This window comes from Monodelphis domestica, chromosome 2 (genome assembly GCF_027887165.1).
Source record: "Monodelphis domestica isolate mMonDom1 chromosome 2, mMonDom1.pri, whole genome shotgun sequence".
Taxonomy (NCBI): Eukaryota; Metazoa; Chordata; class Mammalia; order Didelphimorphia; family Didelphidae; genus Monodelphis; species Monodelphis domestica.
This window is the reverse complement of record NC_077228.1, coordinates 532,476,869-532,495,802: the sequence shown is the minus strand read 5'-3', so window position 1 is coordinate 532,495,802 and position 18,934 is coordinate 532,476,869. Positions and strand designations below refer to the sequence as shown.

The following is an 18,934-nucleotide window of genomic DNA, read 5'->3' as shown; positions in this document are numbered from 1 at the left end:
AGCTCAAGACCATCTAGTTCATCCCCCCCCCCCATTCTATAGATGAAGAGACTGAGGCCCAGGAAGATTCGATGCATTAAAATCAGAGAACGAGAGCTAGAAAAGACCTCAGAGGTCACCTAGCCCATTTCTCAGAAAAGAAAACTGAGGCTGAGTCCCAGAGGTTAAGCATCTTGCCCAATCAATGTCCCACAGACAAGAGCAGTCAAGTGGCACTGAGTAGATTAACTTGAAGTCAGGAAGATCTCAGTTCAAATCCTTCTTTGGATATCAGCTGTCTAACTTTTGATTTGAACTCTTGAGGTTTCAATTTTCTCCCCTAAAATGGGGAGAACAAGATTCTTCTGGCACTCAAATGAGATAACATGTAAAATCTAGAATTTATATTATTAGCTTTGAAGAGATTTGAACTCAGGTCTTTGGACTCCAGAAACAGCCATTTCCACTGATCATACATCACCCTTGCTCCTGACAAGGTCATTTCTGCTCTAGGACAATAACTGGCAATTGGAAGAGAACTCCTTTAGGTGAGGGTATTTGTTTTTGGTTTTTGTTTGTTTGTTTGAGGCAATGGGGGTTAAATGACTTGCCCAGGGTCACCCAGCTGGGAAGTGTCTGAGGTCAGATTTGAATCCAGAACCTCAAATCCCCAGGCCTGGCTCTCCATCCACTGAGCAATCCAGCCATCCCCAGGAGAGGCTGGTTTTGTCACGTGTCTGTAGTCATGGCTTTGGGGGTTTGTCCTGTTTTCTCTTCCTCTTCTGTACTGTTCTGAGTGTGGCATCTCCCTCACAGACTTCCTTCTAGCTGATTCTTCGAGAAACCACTTGCTGAAGGCAGCTTTGCCTTTTCTGCCCACGGTGGTGGCTTCTTTATTGGAAGAGAGATGCTAATTTTACAAGGATGCGTCTATTTCTAGAAAGCCGGGGCTCCGCCTGTGGGGGCTCGAGCCAAAGCCCATCTGCTCTCCCTACACGGGAAGGGATCCCAATTCTGGCCAAGCCTTTTACCTGAGCCCGGGGAGGGGGGAGCACCCCCAGGAGTCTCCAGGGATTTCTGGCACTTGCATTTGCTATGAGTGTGACACCCCAAAGCTGTGCCTGGGCTTCAAACAGACCTGGGGTGGAAAGAACCTGTCCGGGGATCTTTGGGTGGCCAGAGAAGAGGCCTGGGCTTGGGCGTCGGAGGACAGGGCTGAGATGCCGGCTCTGACCCTTCCTGGCTTGTTTGAAGTGGCGGATCGCCGAGGCCCTCCTCGGAGACCCAACAGGACAGTCGAGATGCCTCCCAGGGTCCACATCAAACCCTCTTTCTCTTGGATGTGGATAATTGGTGCCATCAGCCCCTGGCACTCCGGCATCATCAGCCAGAAGTTCTGCCAGCCACAAATTAAGCTCTGAACTTGGGAACAAGGAACAATCGGGGGGCTCCATGTGGGTTGGTGCCCCAGTAACTGCCAACAAACCTATCCAGACCTCAGTTTCTCTTTTTTTTAAAATTTAAAAACCTCACCTTCCATCTTAGAATCAGTACTGTGTGTTGGCTCCAAGGCAGAATAGCAGTAAGGGGTAGGCATTGAGGGTTAAGTGACTTGCCCAGGGTCACACAGCTAGGAAGTGTCTGAGGCCAGATTTGAACCCAGGACCTCCTGTTTCTAGGCCTGGCTCTCCATCCACTGAGCCACCCAGTTGCCCCCTATCATTTGTAAAATGAGAGTTGGATAAGGGCACCTTTGAAGTCCCTTCATGGTCCCCCCAATCCCTCCTAGGATCCCCTGATCCTTCTGGAGATGACAACGATGACAACTATCCAAATTTACAAAGAGCTTTAGCTTTATTTTTGACCCTTGGCAAGTACCACAGGACATGGGACCTCAAAAGGATTGAAGAGCTCAGCTAGTTCAACCCCCTCATTTTACAGATAAGGAAACTGAGGCCCAGAGAGATGAGGGACTGCCCCATGATCACCCATGTAGTCAGTGATAGCATAGGTCTGATCTCTTGCCCTGGTTCCAATGGTCTTTCCTCTGGACTATATGGCCTCTCAATGATTATTATCCCCATTTTAAAGATGAGGAAGCTGAGGCTCAGATGGATTATACGACTTACCCCACTGATAAGTGTCAAAGGCAGGATTTGCACTCAGATTTTCTTGACTCCATGTCTCTACTGAGCCATCTAGCTTCTTCAGAAGATATGGCCTGCCTGGGTAGAGGGAGTTTCCTCGCCCATATTGAGAAGTCAATAAATATCTATCAAGTGCCTGCTATGGTGCCAGGCATGGGTCTAAAGTTCCAGGGATGCAAGAAAAGGTATAAGACATCCCCTTCCCCCCCTCCCATAGCTCCCAGTCTAATGGGGGAGAGAGCACAGAAAAGTCAGGGAGATTAGCTGTGTGACCCTGGGCAAGTCACCTAACCCCTGTTGCCTAGCCCTTACCTCTCTTCTGCCTTAGAACCAATACCTAGTTGATTCTAAGACGGAAGGCGAGTTTTTAAAAAAGAGTCAGGGAGGAAACTAGAGCTGGAGAGGGAAACCATCTAAGGAAGCAGGAGTTACGAATCAGTTTTTCCTGCAGAATGACAGGTTTGGGCAGATGATGAAGCCTAGGAAAGGAGCCAGCTGGGAAACAAGGAGGTGAATCCCTAAAGGTCCGGGATTAGGGAGGAGATGCCCAAAGTCCAACCGAAGGGAGCCAGGAGCCAGGAGCCCCCAGATAATGGGCATCAAGCACGTGGCGGACTTCGAGGGGCCGCTGTTATATTACTTGGCTATTCAGTGCCCCCAGCAGGAAGCCCTCCCAGCAGAAGGGGCATCCACCACCTCTCAAGGAAGATGCCAGCCCTGTTGCCACCCCTTTGCAACTCTCATTCGTTGTTCTAACTCTGCCCCCTGGCACGAAGCAGAACAAGGCTCCCCCTGCCTCCACAGGACAGGCCTTTGGGTCACGTTCCATGTCCCAAGCCTTGTCTTCTCCAGGAGGAACATGTCGGTCTGCAATGGATCCTTAGATGGACGCCACCTGACTGAGTTGGCCCTGTGTGCAGCTCTGAGCACTGACTATGGCAGTGTCAGGAGGCTCCCGGATCTTCAAAGTCTGATTCATAAGTCTTGGGAAACTTGAACTCTTTCAAATGATCTGAAGGTGTCCAAGACTGAAGGCTGAGGCGTGTCTTCAGGGATGAGAGCTTAGAGGAAGGTCTGGGTGAAGAGGCGGGTTGGGCTTCTCTTTTTCTTCTGTGTGAAGTGGGATGACCCTGGATTCTCTCCTGGGAAACTATGTCTGCAGCTTACTGCTGGGTCACCTGGAGAAAATCCCTTACCCTCCTTGGGTCTCAGTTTCCCTGTCTCTCCAATGAGGGGGTTGGACTCAATGGCCTCAGAGGTCCCTTTGATTCTCACCTTCCTATCCCTGAAAAACAGGAAAGACACTCCCTTGCTTGCTGCCTTCCCAGCAACTGCTCCTCCCTAACCTTTCTCGGAGCTGCCTAGCTGGGGCACGTGAGCAAAGGAGACCTCCTGGGCTACCAATAAGCCAGGATGATGTGAATGCCAGAAACAGCAGGAGAAGGATCCGAAGCTCACATCCTCTGGCAGTTGTCTCCATGGCCAGCATACTCTTCATTCTGCCCCCTCCAGGGACCAGAAAGGGGAGGCAGAGTCCCCAGGACTGGGTGCGAAGGACTTCAGAGTGAAGAGCTCAGAGACCAATGTGGATTCAAGTCATGTTGATATCAGAGCTTGCTGCTCTGATATCAACTGATTGTCAACTTCTCCTCTGAGAGGCTCTGCTTAGGATGCTGGATTTGGATTCAGAACCAGCTTTACTACCTAGTAGCTGTATGACTAGAAGAAGGCACCTGGATTCTCTGGGTCTCACTTTCCTCATCTATAAAATGGGAATGATAGTATCTGTCCTGTCAAAGCTCAAGTCCAATTCCACCTCCTCTAGGAAGTTGATCCCACTAGTTAGTGCCCTCCTTACCAGAAATGACTTTGTAAATCATTCTACCCCTGATGCTAACTGCTTTTGCCATTTGGGGCTAGTCACAACCTCTCTGGGCCTCAGTTTCCTCATCTGCAAATTGAGAGGGTCAGACCAGATGGTTTTGTAGGTCATTTCCAGATCTCTGAGATTCCGTGACCATTTCTTTCACTTTTCATATCTTTATTGTCCAGCAGAGTCTTGTTGAATGGTGGATGGGGGGATAGATGGAGGGATGGAGGGATGGAGGGATGGAGGGATGTCTACCCCACAGGACTGTGAGGTTCAAATGAGATCATAAATATGAAAACACTTTAAAAACTGCAAAGGATTGTACAGACAGAAGCCAGAAAACACTGAGTATCCCCAGGTACAACACGCTGTGCTAGATGTTATGTGGGATACAAAAGTCACTAACATTATCCTTGTCCTCAGGAAGCTCACAGAGCAGAGCCATTAGTAAGATGGGGCAAATGGTGCTTTGTCCCAAGGCACTGAAATGTACATTCCTCTCCTTCCCTTGGGACTCAGTGTCCCAGGATCTGCATCACCCATCCACAGAATGATGTCCTAGAACAGTGATGGTGAACCTTTTAGAGATGGAGTGCTGGGCCTACCCCCACTCCTCACCCCCCACCACCATGTCCCCCCTACCAGAGACTAAGTGCCTCCCCCAAAGACTGAGTGCCATGCCCCACCCTCCACCTTGCCCCTCCCCCAGGCACCCCCTGATCCCAGATAGGGGAGGGAGGAAGCACTCCCACTGGGCTGCTGGGCAGAGGGGCAAGTGATGAGAGGATTCCATGGAGAGGGGGAGGGAAGTGGCCCCAGTGCTCTGCTCTCCTCCAGCTCTGCGCCACACTGTGAGCTCTGCTCCCCTCAAATCTAGCTCCTCTCCAACCCCACCATGGGAATCATCTTCACCACAGACTCAACAGGCTGCAGTCCACTCTGCACCCTCCTCATGTAGCATGTGAGCCCCCCCCCCCAGTCCTTCAGCACCTTACCCCAGGTGGGGAAGGGAAGAAGAGCTCCCATGGGCTTCTGGGCAGAGGGTTGGGTGATGATCTCAGACACATGGAAAGGGAGAGGGGAACAGCTCTACCCTGAGTCCCTCTGGCTTTCTAGTAATGAACTCTGGCGGGCAACTGCAGGAGTGGCCACAGAGAGGGCTCTGCGTGCCCTTTTTGGCATGTGTACCATAGGTTCGCTATCACTGCCCTAGACTGTCTCCTCTGCCCCACCTCACCTGAATTTATCTTTAACAGTTTATTGGAAGGGGATTCCATGTTACTTGTCCTGGACATCTGTGATGAAGTTTGATCTGGATGCTGAAGTTGCTGGTTAGGGTTCAGAGTCTGAGCCTGATGGCACTTTATTTACTGAGCTAAATGCGCTGTGATATCTGCTCTCAGCCTAGTGGGCCAACCAACCTGAAAGGCAGACTCGGACTGCCTCTAGCTCAGGAGAGTCTAGAAAAAGCTCCTTCCCTCCTGCCCAGCTTTGTGCCAACTGCCTGCAACAGTTCTGGAGCTGGAAATGAGAAGGCCATGGACAAAAGACTTTTCTTACAAGATCCACAAGTCACTGCGCACGTATCACCTCCTGGGTGCCCAGGGCCCTGTGATCAGAGTCTTTGCCTTCCATTCTTGGGTGGCAGAACGACATTTCCTCACGGAAAGGAATGTGTATAACACAAATACACAGGGGTCAGGGGGTGGGGTTCACTAGCTGGAGGCATCGGGGGACTGCTTGGAGGGGGTGACATTTTAGCTGAGCTTTAAAGGAATCTGGGGATTTTAAGAATCAAAGGCGACAGAGACACAGAGACAGAGAGGGAGAGAGACAGAGACAGTCAGAGAGAGAGAGAGACAGAGAGAGGCAGAGAGAGAGAGAGAGAGAAACAGAGAGACAGAGAGACACAGAGAGAGAGTAAAAGAGAGGCAGAGAGACAGAATGCAAGAGATAAAGGTGAAAGAGACAAACCCTAGAGAGAAGAGGACATTGGTAGACAGTTTGTCTGATGAGGTATGTGAAAAGGAGGAGCAGAGATAAGGAGGGAAAGGGAGCCTGGGGCCAAGTTACAGGAAACTAGACTTTTTGGCAGGCCATGGACAAGCTTTGAAGGCTGCAGCATAACGAAGGATGGGCAACTGGAACTTTGTGCTAGAGCAGAGGAAATTTAATGGGTTCCAACAGCATGATTCTAGGGCTCTCAAACTCGCTTCAGAAGTATCCTCTGGCCCATGGGAGTCTGGAGGGCTTGTCTCAGAATCTCCATTTGGGGAGGCCAGCCACCTCTGCACTCCTTTGGCCTTCTCCATCATTCCCAGTCCTCCATTTTTTCTATAGGCAGATGGATGCCTCCACTGACATAATGGGACCTTGTGAGAATTCCTAGGAAGATCCCAACCTTTGGATCTTGAAGGGTCCATAGAGGTCCTTTTAGAAGTGGGGCAAACAAGAACGAGCCAAGTTCAGAGGTCTCTCAGGGAGAAGGGACTGAGCGGGGCTTTGACCCCAGGCTCCTTAACTCCAGAGCTCCCCCTTTCCCCAGAGCCCCATTTTCCTGCTAACGTGATCACTGGCCACTTTCCATGACCAGAGATCCCCAAACTGTAAAGAGGTAGAAGAGAAGCTGGGCCCATAAATCCAAGCAGAGATCAATCGCTCGGGTTCCTCAGGACAATAACCTCTTTCACAAATATTCTTCTCTCATCTTCCTGACCAGAGCAGCCCTCACTGGGCGGCTCCATGGTTGGAGGATCAATAGTCAGTCAATAAACGTGTAGGAATATAGGGCTGAAAAGGACCTCAGATCCCAGACTCTTCTTCTTACAGCTGAGTAAAATGAGGCACAGGAGAGTGAAATGATTTGCTAAGCAAGAGCTATTCTGTCTTCACATGGTTTCTGTGAGCCCCTGCCAGCCCATTATACCTGTTTCAGAAGGTGAGACCTCCATACTAGTTCACTGGTGTCAAGGCTAGTATCTACATCTGCCTTCTGACTCTTAGTGATTAGCAACAGAGACAAACGCCCAAGTTTAAGGGGGAAACTACAATGCCGTTAGTGAAATTCGATGTGTGTTAGAGACAGTTCTCTGTAGGATGGCACCTCGGGGTTCTAGAGATCTCCATTGCCTTCTTTTCTCTGCCAAGGAAATTCAAGCAGCCAGAGGGCCAGAATGGGTGAGTGGAGAGAGTGAGTCAGGAGGACCCGGGTTCTCATCTAGCCTCTGACTAGCTATGTGACCCTAGGCAAGTCACTTAAACATTTCTAGTGTCCTCCCTCACCTGTAAAAGGAGAGTCGGGAACAGATTAGACACCCAAATGAAGACTAGAAGATAAGGGCAGGGCTGAAGGGAATATGGGGATAAGATGAGGAGAGAAACACAGCCTTACACCTCTACTGGGATACAGTGGCAAGCTCAGAACAGATTTGGAGCCAGGAAGACACGAGTTCAAATCCTGCCTCTAACACCTACTAGCTGTGTGTGGTCCAGACAAGTCACTTCATCTCAGTCTCTTCAGATGTAGACTTTGGGGAGGAGGGCTTGTCCCTTGCGCCTCAGCCGCAGGGGAGAGAGACTCCCACAAGTACAAAGCCCAGAGAGGAGGAAGAGGAGGACCAGGAAGATGGAGGGAGATTCCTGGAGAGTGGAGCCGGCTTGGGTGCTGGCTACAGCCCTGGGGGGGCCCCCAAGGGCTGGGAATTGGAGCAAAACCTGCTATTAAGTCCTCCAAAGGTGGGGGGAGTCGGGGGCATGATGGGGCTCAACCATTCCATTCCTGGCATAACTTGAATCCTTAAGATACCTGAAGGCAATCAAGGGGAACATTAAACTGGTCTAAGCCAGGAAGGAAGTGATCAGGAAAAGGCTTAACCAGATACTTAAGTACCTAGGATACTTAAAGTGCTGAATCAGAGACTTAAGCACTTTCCATCCTGGATTAGATCTGGGTCTTCCCCAGCAACCAAGCAGGGAGCCAGGGGGAGGGGCCCCTCGGCTGCCTGGGGGGGGGGCAGCGAGTCTAAACTGAGGCGGAGGGTGTAACTTCCCTGAGCCCCACAGGTGGTGTGAGCGGAGTTAGAGGAGGGCCGGCCAGAGGACTCCTTCCTCCGGGCATCCTCCGGAAGGGAAGCATGAAATGAGTCCCTCTGGGGGTCCCCAAAGTTCCTGGTGAGTGAGCCGCTTTGGTTAAAGCCACGCCCCTTCCCCTAGGTAAAAGGGGGGGGTTGCCTTTCCGCTGAGGAACCTGCAGGAAACTTCCCCGCCCCCCTTTGGAACCAGCTCTGGACTGCCTAGGACTGGGGCATCTGGGGGGGTGGGGCTGGGCCTGTAACTGACTAGATGTGGGCGGGGCTCTTCCCCTCCGAGGTCAGTTTCCACTTCTGAAATGCTGGAGGAGGACCTCGCAGTCAAGCGTGGCTCCAGTCCCAGGACCCAAAGGAAGGGCACCCAGGGGTGCTGGAGCAGAGTCCTGCTGGCTCACTGGGGAGCTTCGGTTCCCTGATTTGTAAAATGGAAAAACTTCCAAAGGCCCCTCTCTGGGGTTCCCCCCCACCTACATCTTAGGCTTCCAAAGCAGAGAAGCAGTTGAGGTGTCCAGGATCACCCAGCTAGGAAGTGTCTGAGGCCAGATTTGAACCCAGGACCTCCCATCCTTAGGCCTGGCTCTCCACCCACTGAGCCACCCAGCTGCCCCCTCCCTGTGAATGCTTTACTGGAGACAGTCGAGGGGAAAGTCAGAATAAGCCCGCTATGGATATCCGGAGCCCGGGGACAGAGCCAAGCTGCTTCTTCTCTCTACAATGGGAGCCGCACTACCCCGGCAGCCTCCTTCTGGAGACTGCTGGGAGGAAAGAGCTCCGAGACCGAATAAAGTTCAACACCTTAGACGGCCTCGAGGGCCACTGAACCAAGCCCTCATTCGACAGATGAGGAAACTGAGGCCCCAGAAGTGAAGTGACCTACCCAAGGTCACAACAAGCAGGAAATGGCAAAGCCACCATCAAGCTCCGCCTGAGAGCCCGGGAAGGGAAGAGACTTGCCCAAGGTCACCAGTCAGCAGGGAGATGGAACCAAGTCAAAGTCAGTGGCAGCCAGCTGAGCTCTCTCACTCTCACTGGGGCGTCGGTGTTGTTCCCAGCCCTGCCCTGCCCTGCCCGGCCCTGCCTGCTGCTGCCTGCCCAGCCCAGCCCTGTCCTGCCCAGCCCTGCGCTGCGCCGCGCTGCTGCCTCCTCTCGGGGCACTCCCGCTGCTGCTGTGGGCGCTGCGTCGCAGGCTGTGACCGCCGCCTCCCGCCTCCCGCCTCTCCCGTTACCGTGGCAACCCCCAGGAGCCTTCCAGCAGGGCTGCGGCGGCGGCGGCGCGGCGCGGCGGCGGCGGCGGCGGCAGCTTCGCGAGCAGGGGCAGCAGCGGCAGCAGCGGCAGCAGCTCGGGGTCCAGCTAGCGCGCTGCGCCCTCCCTGGCGCCCTCCCTAGCTCCCCAGCTCCCCGCAGCCCGGGCCCCTCATGGAGTTGCTGGCCGCCGCCTTCAGTGCTGCTTGCGCTGTGGACCATGAGGGCTCCTCCTCCGAGAGCGACCCCCGGGAGCCGGCGGCGGCGGGACACCTGGCCGGCAGGTGAGAGAAGGGGCCCCGCCGCCTCCGCGTCCAGCGTCCCCCGCGCCCCTCTCTTCTCCTGCCCGTCTGGCTTCCCCCCTACCGCGCGCCCCTTCCCATTCCTCCCCCCCCCCCCAGCCGCCTCCTCCGCCCCAGCAGCCCCCGGGCTCCCTGAGGGCAGGCTGCGCCCCCGCCCAGGGCCCCGGGGAAGTGGAGGCGGAGGGCAGGAGCAGGTCCTTGTGCGCCCGCCCGCTAGCCCCGCCGGAGGTCATCCGCCTCGGAGCCGCTTCCCTGCGCTCTCTTCCTCGGTCCGCTCCGGGCCGCTTCGCTGTCAGATCCGACAGTGCTCGGAGGGACGGGTGGGGGGAGGGGCGGCAGGTGAGTGGGACCCCGCTCCTAGCGGCCCGAGTCCGGGGTGCGAAATCCGCGGGGGGGGGGGGCACCGGAGGGCGGGGCCAAGTTCCCCAACCTTGTTTGCAAGCAGAGAGAACGTGAAGGCTTGGGCTGGAGCCACGTGCGGCGGGAGGGGTGAATCTCCGTATATAGCCCGAGCGAAAGTGCGGCCGAGGAGGAGGCCAGCCCCCCCCCCCCGCAGGCGCCCGTCTGCCTCTGCGGCCAGCCCCCCCCCCCCCAGGAAAGGTCCCCGCCCGCCTGCTGAAAAGTGACTCGCTGTCTCGCTGTCTCTCTGTCTCTGTCTCTGTCTCTGTCTCTCCGTCTCCGTCCCTCCGTGGCTCCGCCTCCCAGCGAGTCTCCGTCCACCCCTGGCACCGTGGCTACCCCGGACGAGTACCCCGCCCTGGCCGCGGACAGCCCGGCCACGCTCACGGAGGCCCTGAAGATGATCCACCCCATCCCCGCGGACTCGTGGAAGATTTTCATCGAGCAGATCGGTAACGGCGGGCTGCGGGGCGGCTCTGGAGGGGCTTCGGGGGCGCCGGGGCGCAGGGGGTCCTCCCGCCCGCCCGCCTCCCTCCCTCCCCCCTCCCCGGCCAGCCTCGCGGGCGGGTGCGCTTCCACCGTCCTCCTTGGCGCGCGGGGTCTGCCACGTTCCCTCCTACCTGGCAACCGTAGCTAGGAGCGCCGAGACTTTCCTGGCTGCGCTGCGAGCCCACTCGGGGCTGGGCCGGGCCGGACTGGCCGGAGGGCTGCCAGGAGGCCGGGCGGGGTGGGAGGGCATGGAAAGTGGGAGCCGGAGGCGGCTGCTGGGGCCTGGCCAGGCCGGAGAGGCTAGGAGAGCCCGCGGGAGGAGTGCTGGCTGGGGACTTGCGCCGCCATTTCCATCGGTGCGCCAGGGGAGTGGAAGGAGGCTGGCTCGGCTCCGAGTCCCGGGGCTGGTGCCTCAGTTTCCAAAAGGAGATGGTCCGGGTGGCCTCGAGCTCCCTCCTGGCTCTGGGTGCGAGAGCTGCGGGGTCATCGGGAAGCCTGATGAGTGCCAGAGAAGCAAGGCGGGTAGCAGAGAGTGGGGATGCCAGAGAGATGGGGCTCCTCCCCAGCCTCCCTTTGGAGGCAGCCCCTAGGGAGTCCCTACTGCGCTCCAGGCACTGGCCCACGGGGGACCCCAGCGGGGCTTTTCTGGGCAGTCCTCTCCGTCGCAGCCCATTGCACAGATGAGGAAACGGAGGCCACCTGGTTAAATGACTTGCCGGGGTTACATACCTAGTCCGGTCTGAGGCTCGATTTGAACTTGTGTCGTCTCCCTCCCTCCCTCCCTCCCGATTCCCAGTGCGCCCCCAGAGCAGGACTTCCAGGGGGGCCAAGAGCAACCCCAGGAGAGGGCATTCCCCCCCACCTCCTGTGTCAGGAGGGGAGGCCCCACAAGGCCCCAGACTCAGACCACCCTTCTGGGCCCGGATCAGCAGGTGCCCCCGAGGATCTGAGTTCAAGTCAGCTCCTTACTTACTGGCTGGGTGACCCTCAACAAGTCCCATGACCTCAGGTGTCCCAGGCAACTTCAGCCTCCCCTTGTAGAGCAGGGGCCAGTCTTCATTGGCAGAGGGCTTCCTCACTGGACGCTTGGTTACCTCTTTAAAAAGAAACGCATGAACACCCCGACTTCCTGTCTTACAACCAACAGCAGTTTATCCGCTCCTGGCAGAGCAGTAAAGGCTAAGCAATGGGGGTTAAGTGACTCGCTCAAGGTCACCCAGCTAAAGTGTCTGAGGTCCCTTTCGAACCCAGGACTCCAGTCTCCACCGAGCCACCTGGCTGAAATCCGAGGGCTGGATGCTGGGTTTGGTCCCCCCTTTAGCTGCCTCCCCTCTTTCACAGAACGGGCTTTCACAGAACGGGCCGTTCCAAGCGGGGTACCTTGTCCGTGTCTGTGGGCCGGGTGGGCTCTCACACTCCCTTGGGGGCCTGCACACGGAGGCAGCCGCTGGAGGCCCTCAGTGGAGGGAACCCTCAACTCCAGGAGGGCATGAGTGCGAGTCCCTCCACGCAGGGCAGCCGGAGCTGCCAGCTGGGAAGGTCTCGGCCAGGCTGGAGCCCATGTGGGAGCCGTCTGAGGCCAGCCCCAAAAGGGGAGCCCATCCGCCACTCGGTCTACCTGGGAGAATCAAGGACTCGTACAGACTGATACCCCCCAGGTGGCCAAACTTTGCTCCCCAACACACGCACACACACACAGTGTCTGTCTGTCTCTCCTCTCCTCTTCTCTCTTTCTCTCTCCATCATTCTCTGTCTCTGTCTCCTCTCAGGCCATGTCAGTAGGCCTTAAAGGCTCTGGGTTCAAATCTTGCCTCTGCCCCGACTTGCCTGTTTGCCCTTGATGGGCACCTTCACGTGTGCGGCCTCCGCTTTCTCAAGTGTAAAATGGGGCAGCTGGACAAGAGGGCCTCCAGGTTCTCAGGCCACTCTAAACTGACCATTCCACAGAAAGAGCCCAGCTCCGGAATGGCAGGATCTGAATTCAAATCCTGTGTGGTGACCTCAGGCAGCTCCATTATTCTCTCTGCCTCCTGTTGGATCGGTGGCCGGCCCAGGTGTTTACCTGCTGATCTGTGAAAGGAGAGGCTCTGGCGTGCTGATCCTGCCGGCTCCAGGAGCCTCCTGGGAGGGAGGATGAGCAGCAGGCAGGCTGGAGCTGGGAGCCGGGCCGACCCTCCCCAGGCCCTCAGGCACTCAGGACACGGAGGGCCCAGCTGGAGGCTCCTAAATAACCACCAACCAGGGCCTCCCAGGGCTTCTGGAGGGATGGAGCCCTTGGGCTGCTGGGAAACTCCAGGGAGGCTTGTTTGGTCTAAAGAAAAGGGGACACGTTGGGGGCCGTCCAGGTTCGAGAAAGGCCGTTTGGGGGGGATTCACTCCGGAGGCCCAGGACCAGCAGGAGCCGGCACACTGCCAGGGGCCTCCCCTGCCCGGCCTCAGCTTCCCCTGATGGAGCCTCGGACCCTCGACGTCCACCTTTTGTAAATGGCCACCTTCTCCTTCACAGGCTCTGAGCAGCAGCCCAGGAGCATCTTCCTCCTTTCGGTGTTCCCGTTTCAAGAAGAGCTCAGAGAGAGAAAGAGACAGAGACAGAGACAGAGGGAGAGACAGAGACAGAGACAGAGAGACAGAGACAGAGAGAGACAGAGAGGCAGAGAGAGACAGAGATGGAGAGAGACAGAGAGACAGAGAGACAGAGAGGCAGAGAGAGAGACAGAGATGGAGAGACAGAGACAGAAAGAGGGAGAGAGACAGACAGACAGAGACAGAGAGAGGCAGAGAGAGAGACAGAGACAGAGAGAGACAGAGAGGCAGAGAGAGAGACAGAGAGGCAGAGAGAGAGACAGAGAGGCAGAGAGAGAGACAGACAGACAGACAGAGACAGAGAGAGACAGAGAGGCAGAGAGAGAGACAGAGATGGAGAAACAGAGACAGAGAGAGAGACAGAGACAGAGACAGAGACAGACAGACAGACAGACAGAGAAAAAGAGAGAGAGAACCTGGAGGGAAGGGAGAGAGACTGAGAGGGACTGAGAGAGACAGACAGAGAGAGAAAGAGGGAGAGAGACAGAGAGAGAGCCGGAGGGGGGGAGGGAGAGAGACTGAAAGAGGAAGACAGAGACAGAAAGAGCAAGAAAGAGAGGGAGAGAGAGAGACAGAGAGCTAGAGCCTGGGGAGACAGACAGACGGAGAGAGAGACAAAGAGTCAGAGAGACAGGGAGAGGGAGAGAGACAGAAAGACAGAGACACAGAGACAAAGACAGACAGAGACAGAGACAGAGACAGAGAGACAGAGATGGGGGGGGGGGGGGCAGAAAGATATTTAATTACACATTTTTAAAGCTTTTCTTAAATTGCTTTGGAGAAAATGCCTTCCCGCTGCTCACTCTCTTCTCCCATCCCACGTCCCCGATGGAAGTCTCGGTCTTTGGAAGCAGCAGACAGGGTGCCACACTGACCACACCTGAGAAGGCAGCCAGCCTTCCTCACCTCTCCCCCCTCTTCCAAGACCAGTTAGTGATGGGTGGTGCAGTGGGTGGCACAGTGGAGCTCAGGAAGATCTGAGTTCAGATCCCACCTCAGCCTGTGTGTGACCTTGGATAAGTCATTTAGCCTCTGCCTCAACCTCCTCATCAGGAAAATGGAGGTAACAGTGGCTCCCCCTCCTCGGGCTGTTGTGGGGATCAAACGTTTGGAAAGGTCTTTGTGGCCTCTCAGCTCGGCAGAAACAAGAACTGAGGCCGATGGAGGAGACTCTCCTTCACTTGAGGAAAGGGAGGTTCCAAGCGGGCTGGAAGAGCCGCCCCAAAGTAGGGCCTCCCGTTGCTCCTTTGCGGCTTTTCCTTCTTGAAGAGGAAGATGTCGATCCAATCCGGGCAGCCGGGCTGGGCTGAGGCTGGGCCGGCCCGTCGATCTCTTCTCAGCCATCCTGGACACTGTTCTGGGCTCGCCCCGAGCCTCCGTCCTTTGCGTTCTGGCCTCATCCTGCTGCCAAGGAGGGGCTGGGTTCGAGGGGTGTGTTGGGGGGGGGCTCTGCCAGGGCCTCACCTTCCTTCTCAGACCCATCCTGGGAGTGGTCAAGGCTGGTCTGGGGTCCCGCAGCCAGGCAGGTCTAAAGTCAGATTGGAACCCAGGATCCCCGCCCTGAGCCTGGCTGACCGCTGAATCCCCTCCTGCCCCGACAAAGGTTGGATGGGAGGACGTTTGTTTGAGGAATTGTTCCTCTTGGGAAGAGGTTTCGACCTCGGAGGCCCCCAGAAGCAGTGTGGCGGGCCCTGGGCCACAGTGGGGGGCCTTCAGCACCGGGACAAAGTGAGTCCTCTCACCAGCGCCTCCATTTCCTGATCTGTGGAAGGAGGGGGGTGCCGGACCCCCCCAGTCTCGGTCCTGGGCCTGGCCTGGGCTGCCCCCCTTTAATCCCACCATGGAAGAGGCGCTCCCAGAGCAGGTCAGCAGACGGATGTCGCTGCCCGCTGGAACCAGTGCCTAGAGAGGCCGGAGAGCCCCGGCCCGCTGTGGGCAGCGTGAGCCGAGGGACGAGCAGCATCCCCGGAGCAGTCCCGGTTGGGCCCTTTGCTGGGATTTCTTTGGTTCCCCTCGTCATCCGCCATCCTGTGAGGGGCTCCTCAGCCTTCCCAAAGTGCCCGAGGGCTCCGCCTGTGGAAATGCTTGAGATCTGCTCGGCGACGGATGGTGAGGATGGAGGAAGGTCTCAGGCAGGAGCTGGAATCAGAGATGGGCAAGAGCCGACCATTCCCGGCATGCACAGGGGCCAACCGCAGCACAGATGCGGCCGTTGGGATTTTGAACCCATCGCTTGGCAGGTCTCCCAGGCCTCCCATCTGAGACTATAAATTGTCGGGGTGGGCTGGAGTGGGCTGGGGGTCTTCAGGAGGAACCCTCGAACCCATCCCCCCAACCAGGGTGCCAGCTTGTCTTAAGTGGCCATTACGTTGTATATAAATGAAGGACCAATTGCCCTGCCTGGCATTTGGAGGGGCAGAATGTCCTTTAGTCAGTCAATTAACAAGCATTTCATTAAGTGCCTACTCTGCAGTAGGATCCAGCACCTGGCCTGGAGGATTTCCTGAGTTCAAATCAGACTTCAGATCCTTCCTAACTGTGAGACCCTGGACAAGTCCCTTCACCCGTGTGCCTCCATTTCCTCTTCTGCAAAATGAGTTGGAGAAAGAAATGGCAAACCACTTCAGCACTTGTGCCAAGAAAACCCCAAATGAGGCCCCCAAATGACTGAAATGGCGGGGGAGGGGGGCAGGTGCTCAGGTTAGAAAGAGTCTCTGCTCCCAAGGATGTAAGCAAATACAAAGGGAGTGGGGGAAGAAGAGACCTGAGCCCCCGGGGGAACCAAGAAAGCCTTCCTGGAGGAGGAGGAGGAAGCCTCTGAACTGAGATCTGAAGAAAACGAGCCAGTCTAGGAGGCTCTGGCCATCCAGTGAGAAATGCTTTCCAGGCACCCCCCAGGGACAGCCTGGACAAAGATTTGGGAGCCTCCATGTCCCCTTCCATCACCTGAAGGATGCAGCAGAGCTGCCAGGCTCTCGGGCTCTTGTTCTGAGCTCCTGGGCTCTTGGACTCTCAGACTCTCGGGCACCCAGTCTGGGCTCTCGGGCTCCCAGGCTCTCAGGCACCCAGTCTGGGCTCTCAAGCTCTCGGGCACCCAGTCTGGGCTCTCAAGCTCTCAGACACCCAGTCTGGGCTCTCAGACTCTTGGGCACCCAGTCTGGGCTCTCAAGCTCTCAGGCACCCAGTCTGGGCTCTCAGACTCTTGGGCACCCAGTCTGGGCTCTCAAGCTCTCAGGCACCCAGTCTGGGCTCTCGGGCTCCCAGGCTCTCAGGCACTCAGTCTGGACTCTCAAGCTCTCGGGCACCCAGTCTGGGCTCTCAAGCTCTCGGGCACCCAGTCTGGGCTCTCAAGCTCTCAGACACCCAGTCTGGGCTCTCAGACTCTTGGGCACCCAGTCTGGACTCTCAAGCTCTCAGACACCCAGTCTGGGCTCTCAGACTCTTGGGCACCCAGTCTGGGCTCTCAAGCTCTCAGGCACCCAGTCTGGGCTCTCAAGCTCTCAGGCACCCAGTCTGGGCTCTCGGGCTCCCAGGCTCTCAGGCACTCAGTCTGGACTCTCAAGCTCTCGGGCACCCAGTCTGGGCTCTCAAGCTCTCGGGCACCCAGTCTGGGCTCTCAGTCTCTCAGGCACCCAGTCTGGGCTCTCAGACTCTCGGGCACCCAGTCTGGGCTCTCAAGCTCTCAGACACCCAGTCTGGGCTCTCAGACTCTTGGGCACCCAGTCTGGACTCTCAAGCTCTCAGACACCCAGTCTGGGCTCTCAGACTCTTGGGCACCCAGTCTGGGCTCTCAAGCTCTCGGGCACCCAGTCTGGGCTCTCAGTCTCTCAGGCACCCAGTCTGGACTCTCGGGTTCTCGGGCTCTCGGGCACCCGGTCCAGGCCCCATTTCAGAGTCCCATCTGGGTGCCATTCTTGTGCTTTGGAGATGAGCCGCCCCTAGCGTGGCACGGATGGCCGTCGTGTCCTTCTGAGCGGAGCTGAGAAGCTGCTTCTTTTCCACGGCTTGGCCCAGCCCCTTTACCCTCTTCTCGCCCTCATCCCGGCCCTCTTTTCCACGGATGGTGAAGAAGTTGGCCAGGGAGGCCCCTGCCTGAGGCGTCACGGCCTAAATGAGTGGCTGCATGAAGGAGCCTCTGTGCTGCCCAGCATCGCTTTCCCAGAGCTTCCAGGCCAGCCCTGCGTCTGGCTCCTTGGACTCCACCAACCCAATTTCCTAATCCAGTGGGGAGGGGGCTGGGGCGACCCCCGTTTCCCATCCATTGCAAGGTCCAGGATAGCTTCAGGAAGTAGACGATGCAAGTATGATTATACCCATTGTAGAGATGGGTAAACAGATGGCCAGAGGCCCACTTTTGGCCACAGATTCATCTGTTTTTATTCCCCTCACTGTGTCCGTATGTGTATGTCTCTAAGCTTCCTTTCTTAATCATGCGCTTACTAAACACCTACTGTATGCAAGTCACTGGTTATAGGAGCCCCAGAGGCTGCTGGGAGTGGTCAGTCCCATCCCCCAAGAGTCTGACCTCACCATCCACACAGTGAAAACAAAGTGGATGAAAGATGCCAGATGGTATGTGGTTGCTCCAACAACTCCCTGGACCACAATGGGGAGAGGAGGAGACCGTCGAGATTACCGCCAGGAAGCGACAAATGCCTTTAGTGACCCCCAACTTCTCCCAGAAGCCAAGGCTCCCCTGTACCCCAGAGCCATTGTGGGACTGTCTGAGGAGTGAAGAGCACAGGGCAGCGGAGATGCCGAGGGCAGCACGACTAAAGCAAGGAAAGCGGGGAGAAATGAATGCTCTGTGTTTAACAACCAGCTCTCTGAACCAGAACCAGGGCAGACCTCACAATCCATACGCCTTCCATCTCAGAATCAACGCCATGTATGGATTCCAAGGCAGAAGAGCAGGAAGGGCTAGGCCATGGGGATGAAGTGACTTGTCCAGGGTCACAGCTAGGAAGTATTAAGGGCCAGATTTGACCCCAGGATCTCCCATCTCTAGGTCTGGCTTTCTAATCACCGAGCCCCCTCGCTAGCCCCCAGGACTCCCTTTTAAGTTTAAGCTGCACGACTAACATTTTCTCCACCATTTTCTTCAGTCTGGACATTATGACATGAAATCCAGCCCCGATGTGCCCATTTTAAAGATGTAAATGCTGAGGCCATAAATTGAACTTTCTGGAGCCTTTGGTACTGTCCTGGGCACCTTTGGAGAATGAGAGAGGAATAACAAAGAAGAAATTGAGGAGGGCCCTGAGGTCCCTCCTCTTTCTCCGCTCCTCCTTCAACATTTGTCCCCTGTTGTTGGCAAAAGGGTGAGCCACTGGATTGAAAACACTGCAGGAAGGTGAGAGGTGGAAAGAGCACTGGGCAGGGGGCTTGGCACCCCTCCATAAGCCTCAGTTTCCTTGTCTGTAAAATGGAGCCTGGCCAGATGAAGGAGTCCCTTGTGTCCCTTCTAGCTTTATATCAGGGGTCCCCAAACTACGGCTTACAGGCCACATGCGGCCCCCTGAGACCATTTATCTGACCCCCACTGTACTTCCGGAAGGGGCACCTCTTTCATTGGTGGTCAGTGAGATGCATCCTGTGCTCCTGGAGTACTATATGTGGGGGGCGCCACAAAGCATGGTGTCCCTCACGTACAGTACTATTTTCAGTGACATCATCCTTTGTGTGGCGCCTTGTTCTGAGAGTAACTGAAGGAGAACGAGGTGCCGCACAAAGGTTTATGTGGCTGCACAATGGAACATGTCAGCATGGTGAGCGGTGATCTGGGGGAGGGGATTCCACACTGTGTGTCCTGCTGCCCGGTATAGTGGTGGCAGT

The 18,934-nt window shown here is 56.3% G+C and overlaps 1 protein-coding gene across 2 annotated transcripts in view; it reads left to right on the top strand.

Annotated features, from left to right (window-relative positions):
- NGEF (neuronal guanine nucleotide exchange factor) overlaps nucleotides 1–18,934 on the top strand; it is a 112,652-nt gene that overhangs the window by 49,716 nt on the left and 44,002 nt on the right. Inside the window, exons 1-2 of one of the 2 annotated variants that reach the window (XM_056819978.1) lie at nucleotides 8,320–9,610; nucleotides 10,334–10,479. In XM_056819978.1, coding sequence (XP_056675956.1) covers nucleotides 9,501–9,610; nucleotides 10,334–10,479 — 256 coding nt within the window. In that variant the 5' untranslated portion in view covers nucleotides 8,320–9,500. Of the gene's footprint in view, nucleotides 1–8,319; nucleotides 9,611–10,333; nucleotides 10,480–18,934 lie in introns of those variants that run through there. The other variant, XM_056819976.1, reaches the window with a different exon arrangement.